This window comes from Nannobrachium achirus (genome assembly GCF_963921795.1).
Source record: "Nannobrachium achirus genome assembly, chromosome: 10".
NCBI lineage: Eukaryota > Metazoa > Chordata > Actinopteri > Myctophiformes > Myctophidae > Nannobrachium > Nannobrachium achirus.
Window position 1 is genome coordinate 44,597,914 of NC_137819.1, and position 21,329 is coordinate 44,619,242.

General features: G+C 42.7%; 1 protein-coding gene across 1 annotated transcript in view; it reads right to left on the reverse strand.

The window, feature by feature from the left end:
* The window catches only part of adgrb2 (adhesion G protein-coupled receptor B2), a 356,837-nt gene that overhangs the window by 192,012 nt on the left and 143,496 nt on the right, over positions 1-21,329 (reverse strand). The window contains exons 5-6 of the mRNA XM_080734701.1: positions 15,592-15,753; positions 2,530-2,691 (exon numbers count right to left, since the gene is read on the reverse strand). Of these exons, the coding sequence (XP_080590827.1) occupies positions 2,530-2,691; positions 15,592-15,753 (324 nt within the window). The remainder of the gene's footprint in view (positions 1-2,529; positions 2,692-15,591; positions 15,754-21,329) is intronic.

Below are 21,329 nucleotides of genomic sequence, written 5' to 3' on the forward strand. Positions count from 1 at the left end.
GGCACAAAATGGCTTTTTAAATTGATTACTCACTCAATGGAGACTTGAATTCATGGATTTTATTTGTTTGTTTTTGTTGCATTCAAAGCTAATTTGATGACGACAGCAGTTCCCTATGGGGACACAAAGGAGACATTTTGTGTCTCCATAGCGAACTGCTGTGAAACTTGAAATATCCATGAATTCAAGTCTCTATTGGGTGAGTAATCAATTAAAAATAACTTTTTTTGGTATCCCTTTAAGATCCCTTTAAGTCTCGTGTATCCACAAGTTTCCAACATCCCATCGTGCATTGCGCAGAAGTTGGACGGAGCTTCCGGCGCCGCAGCCGAGTGTGATCTACAAGCTCACAGCGGTTGCATCTGCGACGCGATGTGAGCTTGTATGTCTGCTGTTAACCGGAAGTGTGGTGCAAAAAGTTCTCCAGTAAATTCCCGCGGAACGAGGTGGATACTTTGCAGTATGACGGTGTTGCTGAAAATAGCCAACCAACGAGTGCAAAAGCTTCTGAGCTTGTAGTATAGGCTATTCTTGTCACATGTCACCACCATACGAGCATAAATCAAACCATTGGTTCTCAGACATTTCCATGTCAAAGAACCCCAAATTGAGAATTGGTTGTGTGTTCGAACCCTGCGTGTGTGTGTGCGTGTGTGTGCGTGCGTATGTGTGAGTGTGCATGTGCGTGTGCGTGTGTGGGGTAGTTTCCCACATAATACTGACTACTGACTGCTATTCCCACTATAAACTTTGCATATTTTGTTATCAACATATTCCTACTGCACACAGGTATATATTCTGTATATCTTTGCTTGCTAATGTATTCACCAACTTGCTGAAATGCCACATACTGTATATTCTATACATTGTTTTGTTTTATTAAATTGTTTGCTGCAAAATATAGATAGACCCCACCTCAGTAACCCAGGCAAAGTGTTAAAAGTCTAAATTCAAAATTGTGTCTGTTTCTGAGCACAGTACATACAGCATACAGTAAGGTAAAGTATGCTTTAGTGGTCCCAAGGGACAAGTGTGTAATCACAGACCCATTTTGTTTAAAAAGTATATGGCTGACGACTGACAGAATAACATATCTAATGTATCTGTTGGTGTCAACTCTATAGGGAGTATATTAAACTTTTATAGTTTAATATACTGTACATTATGGGTGCTGGGAGGCCAAGGAGATTACCTCTGCTTTCTGGGTGGCTCAGGCTTGGTGCAGGTGACAAAGATTGCTTGGATTTACACCAGTAACCTTACAGCACACTACAGTATTTTTCCCAGCTTGTTTTTGTTTTTCATACAGTGTTTGCCAAACCAACAGATCATGACGGATGCTAAATCTGACTCAATGCACACAGGACAAACTTGTCAACATAAAAACGTCCTTCTTTCCTTAAAGGAGCAGTTCACCCCCAAAATGACTTTTTTTCCTATTGATTACTTACACCACGGAGACCCGAGTTGAATAATATTTTTTGTGCCTGAGTTATGGCAGAAGCTAAAGAAGAGCCAAGTTTCCTGAAAAAGTCAATGATCACTTCCTTTGAAACATTCCAGTGGAGGAATTAATGTTCACACACCAACTGACAAGTTCTGCCACCATCATCCATGACTCTGGTCCTAATTAAAGTTGACTAATAATACGTTATCATCTGCAAACTTAAGCCCATAGTTGTCTTTGTAACAAGTCAGACAGTCATTTGTATACAAGACCAATACAAGTGGAGAAAAGACAGTCCTGTGAGGAGACCCTAAAGGAAGATGAGTGTGTATGGATCCATGAGCTCAAATGCTCTGTTCTGTTTGTCCAAAAATCTATCAACCAACATTGTTAGTTAAGAAGCCTATGTGCAACGACGTGAGGCTAAATACAATTAGAAGCTGAAAAGAAGTAAATGAAGGGCAATCTCGCATGTTCTTTGTTGTTTGTTTTTTTCAGTATACTGAAATGTGTGTGCTGCGCTTAAACTTAAACCATGCTTACCCTGGATTCACAGAGGTATTCCGCTTTCCACATTCGGTGTAATTCCATGCTCTGTCTATGGCGAGGAGCGACCTTGCTGTGGCAGGAGGTGCATGAGCCAGCAAAACAGAGCAGGCAAACAACCAGAAGCTCACTGTTGCCTGAACTAGGCGTGGACTAGCTAGTAAAGTGTGTGGATGTTTCAGATGTTTTGTACACTCCCTTCAGTGGAAAACCCTTAGAGGACACCTTTTGTGCCTAAGCGCTAAGGCATACCAATGGGCAAGTCAAAATCCCAAGGCACAACTATGTTTGTAGCAAAAATTGCCAATCTACAAGCCCACAACGCTTCACAACAACATAATGTACAATCAGACAGGATTGGTTATGGTTCACTTGACATCACAATATACTGTATAATATAAATGGTAAGACGGAATTCATTTGCCAGTGGATTCCTCGTGACTCGCATCTGTACAACTACACTTGCTATTTCTAATACTACTATTGTTGAAGTGAAGTCTCGTAATGGGAGAACCCCTGTTGTAGGCACATCTTACCACATGAAGGGTTGGTGCATTCCCTGGTCTCCTCATGGGAGCCTTTACAATCGGCCCAGCTGAGCACCGAAGAGCCACACTTCCTTATCCTCTGCTGGGTTCCTTTGCCGCACGTCACGCTGCACGAGGACCACGGAGCCCACTCCAACCACTGCCCTTCCACTAGGGGGAGAGAGAGAGAGAGAGAGAGAGAGAGAGGGGCAGGGGGTGGAGAGGTAGGGTAGAAGAACAGACGGGGATGAAGCATTTGAGGTAGAGAGGTAGTGAAATGAAATGGAACACATTTGAAAGAGAGAGGGAACAGAAAAACAGAGTCAGCTGCTACGTAACAACAATGTATGGAGAACAAAAGCGACACATTGGGAACTCGTAGACCAGCAATTTTCGGCGCACGTCACTGGCGTGCAATTAAGTAGAAATGACGCAAAAGAAGCTGCAGAGACCACCAGATGTTCCCTCCCTAAATAATAACACATCATCACAGCATGGACATAATTATTATGGACATACATTTCAACATTGCATTCTATTCTGCCGTACCTGATTATGATTCCATTCATGCATCGTTGTAAACCAATTCAGGAGTTCAGACAGAGTGCATTCAATTACATTCCCTAACTTTCTTTAATAAAATGTCCCTTACCAATTTGCGTATTGCAATTAAACACTGAATTTCGTCATTCGACTATCATAATCGACTTTGGTATATTAGGAGTGCACTGTTGCTACATAAAAAAAGAAAAAGAAAAACATTATCAACTGCTTTTTATTCCAGCAGAAGCAGCAATAGACAGACGTGTTCAAATAGTGAGGGAGGGGAAATAGGCTGCGCCGTCGGCGGTAAATTGACTTGTCAAATGGAATATGCAAACCGAATGCAGAATAGTGGAAAAGAGGCGTTGAAAGAGCAAGCCTTTTTTGATGTGCAGAATAACCCTTTTGATCTATAATCAAATCAAGTTTTATGCTACTAAAGGCTCCCTCTTTCTGTCGATGAACTCGTTTGAGTTTGTCATTGTTATACTGTAGATCAAGGAAGGAATCAAAAACACACGCACACGGTCTTCACTTGAAATAAAATAAAACCAGTAAGGCGCCCTAAGGGCGAGAGGCGACCTCGCCCTGATGTCATATTTGGAAAAAGTTATTTCAAAGTCAATGGAGAAAATTAATTCACGAATACATTTAAATTAAACTACATAGAAAAATATCATGCATGTTGTCCCGATGAAGCCGGTCGATTTGACATATGGCCTTAAGTGCGTGCCACCAAAACTGTGGGAGAAGTAGCGCGGCAAAAACGACGATGGAAGATGTAGGATGCCCTGCAGGGGCAACCACACTAATTGCGACCGAAGGTCGCAGTATACCATGAGAAATGTCGTAGCTTGTCTCCGTCTGTGTCAGTCCTTCAGTCAGTACAGTACAGTACAGTACACCTCATCAATAATCAAACCCTGGATATCCATACTGTGTCAGTCAGTCAGTCAGTACACATTTTTACAGTCTATGGGTTGGTTCCCTTGTCACTGTGACATCACAGGTGATATCACAGGTGACATCACCTATGTAAAAGTCCATATATGGGTATCCCTTATATGAAAATCCCTGATGTCATTGATTGCGACCAAAGGTCGCAAAACATGGAGATGTGGAGAACACTATATATGGAGATAGTCCAGTCCATCATGTCATATGGGACTACCGTCATAGACAGTAGCCATTGTTAGGCCGGAGTCAATGGCTGTCTGTCTGACTGATTGCTCAGGGTATAAAAGTCCATATATGGTCATTCCCAGAAAAAAAAAAAAAAACTTTTTATGTCCATACATGGAGATTTTTGATGTCATAAATTCCAGGTCGAAAATGAGAATATGTGGTCCATATATGGAGATCCACAGGCATCAAACCAAGGCCCTAACTCACCAAGGCCCTGCTTGGCATTATTAATTAATGTACGTTTTTTTTAATGCCCATCTTCATGTATGGGCATAACATTTATTGTATAGCGTGTTGTGCACCTGATAGTTGCTGACCCATTTGAATGTAAGTTATTGACATGAAAACTGGACTGAAATGTTATGGCCACACTGTTGAAAATAAATCTGTTCTCTCACTCCCTTTCTTATTGTGATGTCATATATCATATAGCATCATAAACCGCTAGTTATTGTTTTAATTGCAGTTTTAAAAGGACAACGTTGTTGTTGGGTAGGGTATGGGACGATATGAAGACTTCATATCATGGTTATTGTGACAAAAGAAATCGCGATTTACGATATTATCACGATAATCAAAATCCATTATCCTGGGGCGGAACATTTGCCAAAAAATAGCAGATCTACACCTCACAACGCGTCACATGAGTGAAAAAAAGACTGTATCAAGTACATATATAATAAGTACCTTTTACCAATTATAGAGGGTTTAAGTGGTACCAGATATGCAGCTCGGCAAATAAAAAGTAATTAAACGATACGATCATGGTGAGTGTTTTTTATTACGATAAACGATAATATCGCATATCGTCCCATCCCTATTGTTGGGTAAAGGGGGTACTTGGATTTAAAAAATCTGGTAAAGGCGGTACTCTAGCCAAAAAAGATTGAGAAACACTGGTGTGGGCTTAGGCTATCTGCGTCCATGGCATGCCATGGGCCCATAGCCAAACAGAGAGGGGCAAAGGGTGACATCATAACATTGGCATATAAGGGCCACGAGAGGGGCCGACGGGCCGTCTATGGCCGTAGCAAATCTGAACAAATGGGCATATGTCCGAAAATCTTGAGGTGTGTTGGATTGGTGCGCTTCACGTGACATTTTCACGTGACATGGCATTTAGATGCCATAATAGGACGACGCAAAATGACGTCGCTGTTACGTCATACCACAAGTGTATATAAGCAATGTGTATTCCTAAAATCAAATTGTCTAGTTTGGGATTCTAATTAGAGCGACTATCAAGGCTTTTGACTTCCAATTCAGACTTGGCATTCGGGATTCTTTCTCCTTGATTCTTTCTCCTCATCTGCAGAATGAGGATGAGGATGAGGATGAGTTTCATCCTCCTGCTCCTGTGTGCTACAGCGGCCACGATTTTCAAGGATGAAAACGGACAATGGACGACGGATGACGGACAACGGACGACGGGTGACAGACGACGGGCGACGGACTCTGGGTTCCGGCGGGGGGCTTGGTGTTATCACCCCCATCGATAACACCAAGCATTTTATGGTGTCGGCCTATCTGGATAATAGGAACAGGGCCGACGGCCCGAGTGTGCGCATCATTTCTGTAGTAAGAGAAGACGCCATGATGCCCATGCACTGCATTTTCCGCTGTGGCGGCGCCTTGTCCCAGTCCCACGCCATCAGCACTCCGGCTAGATTCGAAGGAAACATGGGCTTCGGGTTCCCCTACGCGGCTAAATTTTCAATTTGCCCTGTCCCGTCATCTTGCAGAGATGCAACAGGGGTCACCCTCTCAGTCTTTCCGGACAGCGGGGAGACACGGCAGCAGCAGAGTTTTCTCCCTATACAGAATCAAAAGACGGGCGGGACAGGGGAAATAGAGCAGCCCCGCTTGAATTTCACTGTATGCATCTTGACCCTTTACGGTGGCTACAACAACGTCCTGCAGTTCACACAGGCCTTAGAAATGTATAGAATATTGGGTGTCGACAAGGTCCAGGTGTACAACACCAGCTGTGGTCCAGACCTAGACCGCTTCCTTCACAGTTACACTGAGGAGGGCTACGTCGAAATGATCTCCTGGCCTATCGACCGCCACATCACTCCTTCAAGCGGATGGAAATATCCGGAGCAAGGTGGAGAGATCCAATATTTTGGGCAGATGGCCACCATCATCAATGACTGCCTATACAGGAATATGGAGCGCTCTCGCTATGTGTTGCTAAACGATATCGTCGAAATCATAACGCCGTACCGCCACGACAACTTGGCGGCGCTGATGACCGAGCTCCAAAAGGAGGACCCGGAGGCAGGGGTGTTCCGATTTAGGATGGACCTCTTTGCAATCGACGGGACAGACGACAGAGGAGGACATGTGGCGCGGCCTCGCCAGTGGGACCGCGTGCCAGGAATAATCATTTTGGAACACGTCTACAGAAGAAACCAAGTAAGAGGTGACGCCTGGGGCGGTTACAAAATGTTAATTCCGCCAGAGATGGTAGAAGGATTATCAGTGCACTGTCCGACGAAATTCAGTGGGAATGTTTTGGACGTCGACCCAGACGTGGCTCGTGTTATTTATCACAGGGGTTGCTCAAACCCTACAGACCCCGACCCGACCTGCAAAGCGCAGCGGCCGCACAGGGACACCAGGCTGTGTCATTTTCGCGAAAGGCTGATCCCCAGCGTGGACAAGGCTCTGAGAAGAATCGGGATGCTGAAGACAAACGCGTCGACGGAAGCGCGATGGAGCGCGGACGACGTGATGCGGGCCGCACAGACTGAAGCGCACAGTTAACCCATTCAGAACGGGTACCCCCCAGACAGCACAACGATTTAGCACCTATATATATGGCGCTGGTGGTCAAAGGCGCATACCACATACTAGGCCATGATGCCTGCTGGCGTCGCCGGTTCGATTCCCGATCCGGACGACCTTTGCCACATGTCATTCCCCATCTCTCTCCCCATTTCCTGTCAGTCTACTATCCTATCAAATAAAGGCATAAAAAGCCCAAAAACAAATCTAAAAAATTTAATAAAAACATCAACAATCAATTCCCGAGCATCCCCTCATCACAACAGGGCAGGCAAAGCTAGTCAACAGATGCACACATCGAACTGAGGTTCTAAACATAACAAAACAGTCATATAGACATATAAGAGGCATGATGCAGTATTAAATATTTCATATTTATTTTAACTGTTATTTTATATGCAGCAATAAACCTTCAAGCAATTAATAGAAAACAGATAGGCCTACATTTAAAATTGCCCTATTTAAGTTCCTATCACACAAAAGTTTGGAGGACCCCCGGTAGTAAATCTGAAAAAAAAAAAAAAAACAACAACTCAGTATTCAAACATTTATGTGCCAGAACTTAATGTAGGCTATATACCATAATTATATATAATGCACTTAACCATTTACAAATCAAATTTGAATGGAACAAGAACTCTTCACTGAGAGTAAAAACATTCACTGAAAAAGTAGGCCTTATGTTGGTGAAATGATCAGGCCATCACATTGTTTCCCAAAGAACTTTACTTAGCTAGCAGCAGCAGCAACATGAGAACGATATGACTGACTAATCGATCCCCCAAAAAAACCCACAGAGCAGGGTCACAGTGTTATTTTATTTTATTGGAAATACCATTGGCAAATCTTAGATCGCGTCAGATACAGTCGCGCTGAGAGCATGTAGATCGGCTATTTTCAAATTGCCACGATATAAAATAGGGTTAAAGTGGTTTATGTATGTTTTATAATATTATATTTTATATCTGCAAAGTAACTAGTAACTAAAGTGTTCAAATAAATGTAGTGGAGTAAAAGTACAATATTTGGATGAATTGTATCTGAGATGTAGTGGAGTAGAAGCAAAAGTACTGGACATTGGAAATACTCAAGTAAAGTACAAATACCTAAAATTTGTACTTAAGTACAGTACTTGAGTAAACGTACTTTGTTGCTTCACACCACAGGGTTATGCATCGTACAGCAGGATTGTACAGTAGCTTTGAGGAAGGAGAGAAACGGTGATTATTGTGTGACGTTTGGAGGAGACAGTGGAGCCGGAGAGAGATGCAAAGTCAAGCAAGACGAGAGAGAGCTATGCAGATGAGGCATACAGTACCGCGGTAGAATAACTGGAGATGGGGAGATGGTAACGGAGCGATTTTTCTCCCGCTGTGTGAGACAGGTAAGCTTGGCAGCCTGTGTCAAAGTGTGTGCCAGCTCAGAGTAAAGTGGTTGAATTAAGCAACATTACACGAGAGCACCCACTGAAGTGGTAACGGCAGTAAAAAGCACTCTCGAGTGCAATATTGTGAATAAGGTCTTTCTGTTATTCAACAAAATCTAAACATGTCACACGTTAATGGGGGGGGAAAATGGGTACAAGATCCTTCAGATACTGACGATTCCTAGTAAAGCAAGTTAGCTAGACAGATTTGCATCTCCATTGCACCAAAATGTGTTGGTATTTCTGTTTGTATTTAATGGCAGAGTGCTGTTTACAGTGATGAGGCATATTTCATTTGAGCACAGATGAGGTGTGCTTTATCATGATTATAAGAGAGCCCTTTGCAACCAATCAATATGCTTGGCCAGACCTGTATAATATGAGCATCTCTCCTCCCAATAATTCATCATAGATGCCAAATGTTGTTGAAAAATGCTGTAGTGTATAGATAGTTATACTGTATATATTATAATTCCTAGCCTAATTCCAAAGTTATGCTCAATCTCCAAAATAGCCACTCTATAAGCCCACAACCCGACACATCTGCGACACGTTGTGAACTTATAGATCGTCTAATTTTGGTCCAGGAAACTTGGACTTGACTTAAATTGGGCTTAATCGTACAGGCTTAGTACAGTGCTGTGCCTGCTAGGACAGCCATACCAGGGAAATAAGGCAGGGATGTCAAACTCAAATACACAGTGGGCCAAAATAAAAAAAAGTCGAGGGCCGGACTGGTTCAATGTTTATTTAAACGCTGCCTTGCAGTCACGGGCCCTCGATATGCATCAATGCACTAGCAGTGCATTGTGTTGTGGAACTTGTAGTATTATGTGAGGCAGAGTGACTAACTGCCTCAGCCTGATGGTATCAAAAGTCTAATATTTCCCCCAGTCCATAGGGATATCCCTTTGGTCTGATGGTTAAGATGTTGGACTTTCATGTGGGAGACCTTGGTTTGAATCCCAGGCATTGCATGTGCAATATACCAGTGGGCCAGTTCTAATAGTAATTAAATATCATCCCGCGGGCCGAAGATAATTCTCTCACAGGCCTGATTTGGCCCCCGGGCCTTGAGTTTGACATTATGTGACATAAGGGAATACAAGAGGAAGTGAGTGGGCAGGTGTTTGTAGTCTTGGTGATATTTGAAGCCATGTTTTTAAAATAAGTCCAATAAGGAGGAACCGTTCCGCCTGCAGATCTCATTAAAGGCCCAGCAGATGTTGCTATTCCCCTCCTGCTGGATGCAAAAAAAAACTGCTACTGCTACTTTAAAGGCTTTTTTCTATTATCATGATATGCGTTTAATAAATTATGGTCCCATACATTTTTTTATTAATGATAAAGTAGGGTATGCTTCTAGGGCTTCTACTGGTTCTACCAAGTGAGGACCCGCCCTTGATACCCTTCCAGCCAATAGCCTTTGTTTCCGGTTGCTTTTTGGGACCGGACGTTCCAAGATGTAATTTATTACAGTCTATCGTCTGAATACATGCTGAGATTTGACAGTTGACTATTAATGAATATTTGTCCCATCTACTTGTGGGATTGAGCCTATACAGAGGCTACCAGATAGTAGTCAGTGACTTCTTTGTTTTATTTTTATTACACATTGTATTTCTGATGACAATGTGAGATAAAGTTACACTGTCTGTGTGCGTGCGTGCGTGCGTGCGTGCGTGCGTGCGTGCGTGCGTGCGTGCGTGCGGTGTACGTGCATCCATGCATGGGTTTGGATGAATAGCTGCTGCCAATGCAGAAAAAATATATATATATTTACCTGCAAGAACTTTTATTACATTTCATTTTTATTACATTAGAGAGCATTATTAAGTTATGGGCAGATATTAAACTTCTTGGCTGCTACACACCCTTCTCCTGTGTTAAGAAGAACTCTGGCATTTAAGAATGATGCTACTCTCTTTTGGCTGTTATCCACCTCCCCTACCTTTCTTTAAGTTATAATACCATTAGACGTGATAAGCAGTCGTATATCAGTGGTCACTTCAAAACCCTGGACGAGGTTGCAAACTCTATGCAGGGAAGGATAGTATGAATTCTATTTTTTGGTTAAAACTAAACTTTTCTTTTCTTTCTGTTTTCTTAAGCGAAAACTATTTTCAGATAGCAATTATTTATATTGAGTGATTGTTCAGCAACAGGAGTCTCCACATTGCTCCAGCTCTTTAATTTCCTCCAATCAGGAGAGAGTACCCTAAAATCAGCTTAAAATTGTACCCTTTTACCACAGTGTTCCCAGTTACAAAGTTGTCTGCTCATTTACTGTTTCATCACTTCCAATTTCACTTGTTTATCCTCTATTATTCCCAAGATTGGTTCCAACCTGAACATATAATACATTGTCTGTTTACCATAGAGCTGGATGATTGCTATCAGAATATAACGCTATTTAACACTTATTGTAACCAAGACATACCACTTACTGCACCTTTAACACCCAACTGTTAAGTTCTGGTATCAAAGCTACTAGATGCTTATTAGCCAAGAAGCATAATGTGGTTATTTTGGGCAGCTATAGCCGTGACAGCCTGAAGATGGCTTGTATATTACAGTACAGTACAGCAAGTCCAAGATTTGTATTGTGTCATTATTATCATCATGTGAAAGCCATAAAACTCAAACTCAAACACAAACAAAGTCCTCATTACTGATACCGATAAGGGAAGTAAACACAAGGGTAAAATGTTTAGCAACAAGGGCAGCTGCAACTATCATTAAAACAAGCATGTGCAGCAAACTGTAATTAAAGCATAAAATACCGTGCGGACGCGTGTGTTATTTATGTAATGGTTGTGAAGTAGCAAAAGAAGTAGTGAAGTAGCAAAACCTTGTATGTCCAAAACCGTTCATTTTGCATTTTTCATTTTAAAAATGATTTAAACTAGTGAAAACAGCCGTTCTACAAACACACAACGCCTCGCTGTGCGAGGCGTTGTGTGCTTGTAGATCTGCTGTTTTCACTATCTCTTGTGCGAGGGCCTTGTACGATGAAGCAGGGCTTTACTGCGAAAGAACGTACAAATTTGAAACATGGAGATACAAGGTTTCCACCCGACAACGACGATATGCAATTAAGCCGGTGCCATTTAGCTCAAACATAAACCCGCATATGGATGGGAGCGTTTGGATCGTGGGTTTCACAGAACTTGGAGCTGTCCCATGTTTGCTGGCTCGCTCCAGCCAGCATCTCTGCCTGCACAGTGCACACGGAGTCCGCCTGCAAGTATACTTGACATCAGCAATAAAACAGCCTATATATGATCCCATCATTTATGCATGGCTGCCGTTCGCCTCCTCCCCTCACATCTTATTGATGTGTCTTATTTGAAGCAAAGCCTGTCATATTAACATTTACTACACTTCCCACACGGATGCGCGTGTTTGGCAATTGGTGTGTGTGTGTGTGTGTGTGTGTGTGTGTGTGTGTGTGTGTGTGTGTGTGTGTGTGTGTGTGTGTGTGTGTGTGTGTGTGTGTGTGTGTGTGAGAGCGTCATGCATTCCTCTGCATGACAGAAGAGCCGGTGGGAAGGTGAAAGAATTAATTAAACAGTGATAGAGTTTAATTCTAATTCATTCAAATTTGTCAAAAACAAGAGGGAGGATAAAAGGAAAATAGACAACTATATATAGCAAACTGTATCATATCTACCGCTTGATAGGCATGCAGAGCAGCTGTGTGTGCAATATATCGTCGTTGTCGGGTGGAAACCTCGTATCTCCACGTTTCAAATGTGTACGTTCTTTCGCAAAGTAAAGCCCTGCTTCATCATACAAGGCCGTCGCACAAAAGCAGTGAAAACAGCCGATCTACAAGCACACAACGCCTTGCGGTGCGAGGTGTTGTGTGCTTGTAGATCTGCTGTTTTCACTGGTTCAAATCGTTTATAAAATGATAAATGCAAAACAAACGGTTTTGGACATGCACAGCGACGATATGCTACAGTATATTATAATGTAGTGTGTGCAGTGATAAAAAACCTCACGCACACGCACAGTACACGTGTGGAGGCACATGCATACATACACATTGAATAACACACACACACACATATGCATATTACACACATACTGTACACTCTAGTGCCATCAAAGCTGTAAGCATGGTCCTCTGTCATGAGGTCTGTGCTGGCATTCATCATTTCAAAGGACCATTGCCTTTGAACTCCCAAAAGCACTGCCAATGAGCCTGCGACAGATTCTCTCTCACACACACACACACACACACACACACACACACACACACACACACACACACACACACACACACACACACACACACACACACACACACACACACACACACACACACACACACACACACACACACACACACACACACACACACACACCTTTTATAAGCTGCACTCCCAAACCTCGTTGTCGAGTGAAAACCTTGTGTGTCCAAAACCGTTCGTTTTGCATTTTTCATTTTAAAAATGATTTAAACTAGTGAAAACAGCCGATCTACAAGCACACAACGCCTCGCGGTGCAAGGCGTTGTGTGCTTGTAGATCTGCTGTTTTCACTACTTGTGTGCGATGGCCTTGTACGATGAAGCAGGGCATTACTTTGCGAAATAACATACAAATTTGAAAACTTGGAGATACGAGGTTTCCACCCGACAACGACGAGTAGCTCCCTCTCGCTCCATCGCTGCTCCCAAAACAGAATGGCAAAAGAATCCCAGAGGGCAGAGGCAGAATAGAAATGTATTTTTTATTTTAAGAGATAAAATATGTGCCGCCTCTTTGTCTGGTTACAGGTTATATGTTTTATATATAAAGTATATGTGTGTGCGTGTGTGTGTTTAGTGCATCATACACAATGAAAGTGTGGAAATTGACTCATACAACAAATCGGGTAGCCTACTATTTTTGATTATGTACGTCTAAGATTCGATATGAACCCTGACGCTATTGCGAAGCGGGGCAACAGAGAATACACCTTCATACATCTTTCATTGAGTCTTTTGAGCTTTTCTTTTATCTGCTGGTTTCACAGCCTCCCGGTAAAAAGGTAGAAAGAGCCTGACAGCATTGTGAAAATCTGTTCTAAGAATGAGATTATCAAGTAAAATCATTAGAACTCAGTTCTTTCTGTAAGCAACAAATCCCATCGAAAGCTGCAAGCATTTTTGGCTTCTCCTAGACATGTTTTAGCAAGTGAAATGTCTCCCACTGTCTGGCAGTGCGTTGCTAAATAGCTACTTCCCACGGACAATCAGGCTTATTATCAGACCAGGGAAAATTTAAATGTCAGAAATCCCCCCCTCAGCCATTTCCCTATGCCCCCTCCAACCTCCCGTGTTTGCCTAGCTGTGGTCAGAGGCAGCCTGAAGTGTTACATTGTGAACTTGAAAGAGAAAGAGAATGGTTTATTTCGATTCTCTTTGTACAATGCAAAGAGAATCAGTGAGACATTACAAAAAGCATTTTCTTTTAGCCTTTCCACATTTAGCTCCTTGGAGTATTTTGATTATATGTTGTTGCATGTTACTGTGTTTCTTTGCATACAAGTGCATGAAACCAATGGTGGATTAGAATTCAATGTAACCAGATTAGTCCTTGGCAGTTAGAGGTGCAGGAAGTATATGCAATTCATACAAAACTCATATTGTCAAAATACTCCATTTAGGAATTTAGGAATGCATGAACACTGACATCTATAGCATGAATATACATAGATACAAATGTAGATATTTTTATCTGCATGTACGTTCAGTAAATAAATACAGTATATGTATACGCGTGTGCGCACGTACGCACACGCACACACACACACACACACACACACACACCCAATATAAAAATACACCAAGAATCTAAGACTAACGAATTAGCTCATCTACAAGCAATTCTTTTTGAAATTTTCTCTTCTTTTTTTGCCTATTAATGATGACACGCCTAAAATAGAGTTTATAGTGGTTAAGACACATAAATCGTATGGTAATCACTAGGATTACCTAAGCAATCCAAAGAGTTAGTAGTCATTATTCTTCTCACCATAACCAAATGCCTATTTTCTCCTCTAAATTCAGAGATGAATTTTAGGCAGGGCACATAAATCGTATGGTAATCACCAGGATTACCCAAGCAATCCCAAGAGTTACCAGTCATATTCTTCTCACCATAACCAAATGCATAATTGCTCCTCTAAATTGAGAATACAGCGGCACGGTCACCTGTGACTTCATTTTGTAAGCTGCTCTGTGGGAGTGTAGGGCTGCAAGTCGGTGTCACACAAACCTCTCCCCCGGCTTTCCTTTACGGAGCCTACACTGATGAGACCTCATTTTGGCCGCCGGTCGGCCCAATTCCACCCTAAATGGCACGAGCTGATGAAGACGTCTCGGGCGGACTGTCTTCTCCTCAGCCAAATTGGAGTGGAGCTGCAATGTACTCTTGACAGCATAATGGAATGGGGCCACGGTGGCGACTTATTGCTCCTCTTGACAAGGTAGGCCTAACAGGTAATCTCACCGAGACAATTGGACAATTGGCCGAGTGCTGCATTCTGGCAGAACCACACATGGGCTCACGGCAATCCAAATGAAGCCAACCATGGTATCGAAAACCCAGAGCTGAACAAGCTAGGGTTTTGATGGGGCCTGGGTCACCCAGAATGGAAGCACAGACCGTGCTATCAATATAGGAATGGAGTGATGGCGTGACCATGGGTCAAGGGGTCAAAGACTTGGTTCATGAAGGGTCTATTGGAAGGCAGTATTGGGTAAATGAATAAGTATGGGAGACAGGGTTGTAGTAGATGTGGTATTAACGCAAAATGACTGCAGAATGGTAGTTAGTAGTGAAGAAAGAGTTAGTTATTAGTTGCAGAACATAACATTGGAATGCATATGCATGGAAACCCATGTATGAGAGATATGGCAGTAAAAAAAAAACTAAACAAAATAATGTTTAATTCATAAGAAAGATTACAGAGGTTCAAGACAGGAACCAGAAAAAGAGAGAGAGAGAGAGAGAGAGAGAGAGAGAGAGAGAGAGGGAGAGAGAGAGAGAGAGAGAGCAACATAAGAGACAGAATGAGGAGACAGAGAGACAGAAACAAAAGAGTGTGTCATGTAAATGGGGCATGGTACTAACCAGGACACACGGCTATGTTGCACAGTTTGGTCTGCGTCTTGGGCCCTCCACATGCTGTGGCCCCGCCTCCGTTCACACACTTCCTGCTTCGAGTCCTGGAGCCCCGCCCACAGGTCACGGAGCACAGACTCCATGACGACCATTCCTCCCATATCCCATGCACTGCAAACACCCAACACACACACACACACACACATGGGGGATGAAGAATGAACATATCCCGTGGCAGCCAATTAGGCTCTGTGCTTAACTGTAGGCCGGGGTTTTCAGAAGGTGGCATATCTAGTTCCTGTTCTGGGTCAGTTTCCAATAGCTTTGTTTGATTGGCTCCGAGCAGCTGAGGTGAAAACATCATGTAAAACCTTCAAATTTGTTTCCGGCTCTAATCTGCTAGCCAGGGACGTGCAGAGAATGTTAGAGAGGCGCATGGGGCTGGAATTTCCAAAAGGGCCTTTTGGTGGAAGCACCGTAAATAGCAGACCTCCAAGCTCACAACGTGTCGCAAAACCACACTGAACTAAGCATAACCAAGTCAATACTGGAGATGTGGCGTAATGGCATGGATTTCTACACAGAGAGGGCAATTCTTTCAACATAATGCTGCATTCAAGTTCAGGAGAGTTTTGACAAGGCAATTCTATTGAATGCTGCCTTCAGGTATGGCATGGAAAGAGGGCAATTGCACTTCTTTCACCATAGTAAAAATTGCATTTATGGTCTGGAAAGGGCAGTTTTTACAGACAGATAAAAGGGCAGGGGATCAAGCCCCCTTTGATGTCTATGTATGCACGTGCCCTGCTGCTATAGCCAGGCCAATCAAACAAAGCTTTGTGAAAATGAACCGGAACAGGAAAGGGGAGTGCCATAGCTTCTGGAAACCGGGGTCCGCAGGAATGCACAGAGCTTAGAGAGTCAGAGAATGTCGGAGAAATGAGAGATTGAACCAATTAACCACTTAACCACAAGCATTTTATACATTATTTCAGGCTCACAACATGCCACAATACGACACATTGTGAGCTAGATCCGCTCATTTCAACAAAATATGCAATATCTTTCAAATTATTATTATAATTGCCTAAAAATGACATGCCCAAAATAGGGACGCCTGGTTGAAAGTGGTTAATGAGTGAGTGTTGCCCCTTAGGAAAGAAAACAATGATGAAGTGATCTCGCCACCTCTGCTGAAACATTCAGATTAAAATAATAATATTAATAATAATAGCAATAAACAACAATAAATTAAACAAGTTAGCATTGATACTGATGGCCTTATAGGATGCATGATATTGTATTGAAGAAGAAGAAAAAAAAGAAACCCCCAAAAACAGAGAAGTTGGAATGGACAGGTTGGCACTGGAAAACCATGCTGTTAAAAGTCATGACAGGGAAATGAAGGTAATGGTTGTCACGAAATCTAATATACTGTACATGGCTAAGAAATCCAATGACTCATCACCAAGGCTTCAAAAGACTTCAAACACTAATTAGCGCAGTGAGCATGTCCCGCACCCTTCCTTCCTCTCCCTCCATTACACTTCTCGTCCCAAGCTAGAAACAGACAAAATAGGAATCAAACGGCCTGGAATAAATGATGTCTGGAGAAGTTGCTCAGAGATTCACTGAAACATACAGTAATGAACACATTAATAAAATGTGTTGCCGTTGTTGTTTGACTGTGCTTTGGGTTGAATGCACCACACAAGAGGCAAAAAAAATCCACACACGCACACACAAACACGCTCCATCAACAAGATAAGATTTACACCCCTTTAAAGGGGCCAAACCATGCTTTTAAAATATATATGTCACGGTTTGATAGAGAAACAGTACGGTCGAGAAACGGAGCACTCGTCGTGCGGCACGGGGCGGAACAAGCGGTCGCCACAACAACGTCCTCCAGGCGGAGCCGCTCGATTGTCCACGACATTGCAAGCCGCGCGAAGGCCAGCGGACCTGCTCTTCGGCGCGAGTGGCCGCGAAGAGCGGGCCAGGGCCGCGCGGCCGGCGGAGCGCCGCGCGAGTTACGAAGCCGTGGTGAATGCAATCGTTACGGCCTGGGCAAGCCCACGATAAACGCCCTGTCCAAGTGACTACAATGGAGCGCTCCCTAGCTCATAGTAAGCTAATGGCTAAACACTGCCGAGCTAGGCTAGTAAATAAAGAGAGTCTCAAACGAGTGACGTCAGCGCCTTCACTAGTGAATGGCTGTCGTCGCCATCTGGTGGTGATTGGTGTGTGGTGAACGACAAAACAAGCGCTCTTACAATGAACGTACTGAGTTACCCAAACGTACTGTAACATATATATTTTAAATAAACATTGGTCCATAATACGGTTTTATACAGGTTTTAGCCTAAACAACCACTCATATATTGAAATGTCATGAGCTGTCTGTCTCTAATTCTAGGCCATTTCAGATGCAATACCAAAATGTCCTTTGTTGGCAACGGGGTGCTGTATTTGTGCTAAAATAGGAACGATACAGAGAAGATACCATGGCACCATGCTAATCTTCTCTATATCGTTCCAATTTTAGTACCACCCCCTTCTCGAGGGCCCCCTGTGATATAGAATGGGGCCGAGTACCGTTCAGACACGCCCATTCAGAAAATCACTGAAATGAAAGGCAAGGCTTAGAGTTAATGAATTGTTTGTTTGTTTGTTTTTTTGTTTTTTGTTTTGGGGGGGGGGGGCTGGTAGAGACACTGGAAAGACCAATAAAAAAATGGTGTAGTCCTTTTAAGATGCATGTAAAGGAAAGATGATGCAAAGACAAACGCTCAACAAAGAGGAGAGATAACTTGAGGGGAAAGCTAGGGCCTGGATGGCAGTGTAGTGTCAATTGAGGTCAATGAGGTACTGGCAGGAGATGAGTACCACAGCATGGACGGATGAGAAGTGAATTTGAATGGACAGGGAAGAGACTGGGGCAGACCTGGAGAGAATATCTAATGAGAGATTGGGTCCATCGAAGGAGTTATTTGAAAAGCAACGTGCATAGTGGGCTAGACTAGAGGACTGTACCAGAGGGAGTCCAGCATTAGAGCTGTTCTGTCGAACGAGGTGGAGAACGAACGGTAGATCTGGAGAGATGAGAGGTGTTGAATGCTGGATTACACCATGCAGAGGAAGGGATGGGTAGATGCAGGATAGGATAAATTCAGTATAGGTTACTTAGTACAGTGTTTCTCAAACTTTCAAATTTCAAGGTCTCCCCTTAACTCTGACAGTGTACAAATGGAACCAAATGAACCTGTTAGGGTTCATTTTGGTTCCATTTGTACACTGTCAGACTTACAGACTTGTATGGGTCAATTGAGACCCCCTAAAAGAACACACAGAGTCCCTGGAAACCACTTTGAGAACCACTGGGTTAGTGATTCTCAACCTTTTCAGGCCGCGACCCCCCAAAATAATCATATTTGAACTGGGGACCCCCCACGCCTTGTAACGCGAAGCTTGTGTGCTATTTTCTAAACGTTTGCCTCTTTCTTATATTATTTGACAATTTGGCCAATGTTTGACCAGTTTTTATAGTATAGTTTGTTGATTAGTTTTTAAATAATGCTCTTTTTCTTTTCTTCAGAGGACTTTTTTGTGTTATCCTTTTTATCTGTCTGTACATCCTACATTTCTGTCTAATTAACCTCGCCTACCAGGCTTTCTGGGGGAAAGCCTGGTGTTCGTTCACTACAGGCCGGTTGGTTTCCGCCTAAAGCGCGGAAACCACTAGAAGAATTAAGCGGCGTCGCTTTGATTTGGTTCCCCCCGTTTGTTTCCCCAATGCCAGTTGCTACGAGTTGGACTAAAAGATGCATATACCAAACGAATTTTTCAAAAGCAAAACTACTCCGCATCAAGGAGTTTATTAGGTAGGCCCTAAAAGTATGTCCTTAAGCGCAGGGGAATCATTTTGGGTTAAAACTGAATCCGGTTTGATAGTTCCGACAAATTGTAGTCCTTTGGGGACTACAACATGTTGTGGTTTCCGCTCCAGACCGGTTACAACCCCGAAAAGGGAAGTGATCCTAGACTACTGTCTAATAAAGTATTCAATCAATGAATGAATCAATCCATCCATGGATGCATATACTTTTGTGTACTAGATTGAGTGATTCATTGATTCATATAGCAGCACGTTTAATATTCAGGCCTCCTCAAAAATGCAGCCGTTTACTTGGAGAATCTCATCACTCAAACCCTACAACAGGAGACAAGAGACTAACAGACTCCAGACCCTAATACATCACAACAGCACACAGACACAAAGTGAGATATTATGATTCAGCCAAAGACGTCCCCCCCCCCCCCCCCCCCCCCTCCCCCAACTGCTGTGGGCTTATAAAACATTGTTTATTCGTCTGAAACAAATCGCTATCCCTCAAACTCAGCACTAAAGTATCTGAAGTCTGTCCGCGCGCACAGCCAATCAATTAGCCTATAAGCTCGGGCCTAGAAATGACTGCAGGACACGGGAGATAATAAAACAGAAGAGAAATATCGAGGGTGAGATCGAGACAGTTTAGAATAATTGATGAGATATGAGAGAAAGGGTAGAATTCATTAACACAAGTACAGTGGATACATGACAATAAAGAACGACTTTGGAGGATAAATAGGAAAGAAATATCTATTGTGTGTGGCGCCACCTATTGGTGGCAGTGTTGATTTCGTTGACGAAAAATGTTGTCAACTGCGTTCTTTTCACTGACGAAAACTAAATAAAAACTAAGCTGTGATGACTAAAACTAAGACTAAATATATTGACAATTTCGTCAACAAAATAAAAACTAGACTAAAACGTTAGGGAGGGACTAGTGGGGAAGAGAGACATTTAACGTTTGGATGCTCTCAGGTTTTGCATGCTAAAAATAGTTGTGAGCTTGTAGATCTGCTATTTTCAGCACACAACCAAGTGTAAAATCAGTCATTACAATGCCATCAAGGCCTGCCAAAATACATTTCAGTTGACTAAATCAAGTGTAGATTTAGTCGCCTAAAATCTTATCATATTTAGTTGACTAAATTTAGACTAAAACTAAAACTTTTCAGGTGACTAAATTATGACTAAAACTAAATTACATTTTATTAAAAAGACTATGACAAACTAAATCTGTTGTCAAAAACAACACTGATTGGTGGGGAGATACATTTTATCTTTGGTAAGATGACATCTGGCTGTGCATGCGCGTGTGTGTATGTGCGCGCACGTGCGTGCGAACATCAGCTAATTTACTATGAGCCAACTATGTAATGCTGTCTTGTGATTCAATAGAGCATGTTAGACAATGAGGGTGGCAACATTAGGTTTGCAGAGGGAGGTAAGCCAGAACGTGTTTGAGCACACAAGAAAGAAACCCAAGAAATTATAAGATAATTAAATATCAAAATGAGAGGCAATCTGTTTTTCGCGGCGACAAAACGTGCGTCGACTCATTAAGCTGCGAAATGTGCTACGTGCAGACGAAACGTCCTCATATGAACACACATCTGATATGCATAGTTCGGTTTTTCTTATGCAAATGCGACATAATGTACATCTGTAAATTCAATATGAAATAGGGAAACAAGCCATCCGATCCGATCCCCCATCCATCCCTCTCAAACACCCACACGCATGCACAAACATGTAAACAAATACTCGCACACACACTAAAAGGTCATATTTGATGTAGGGATGGGACGATATGAACCTTTCATATCACGATTATTGTGACAAAAGAAATCGCGATTTA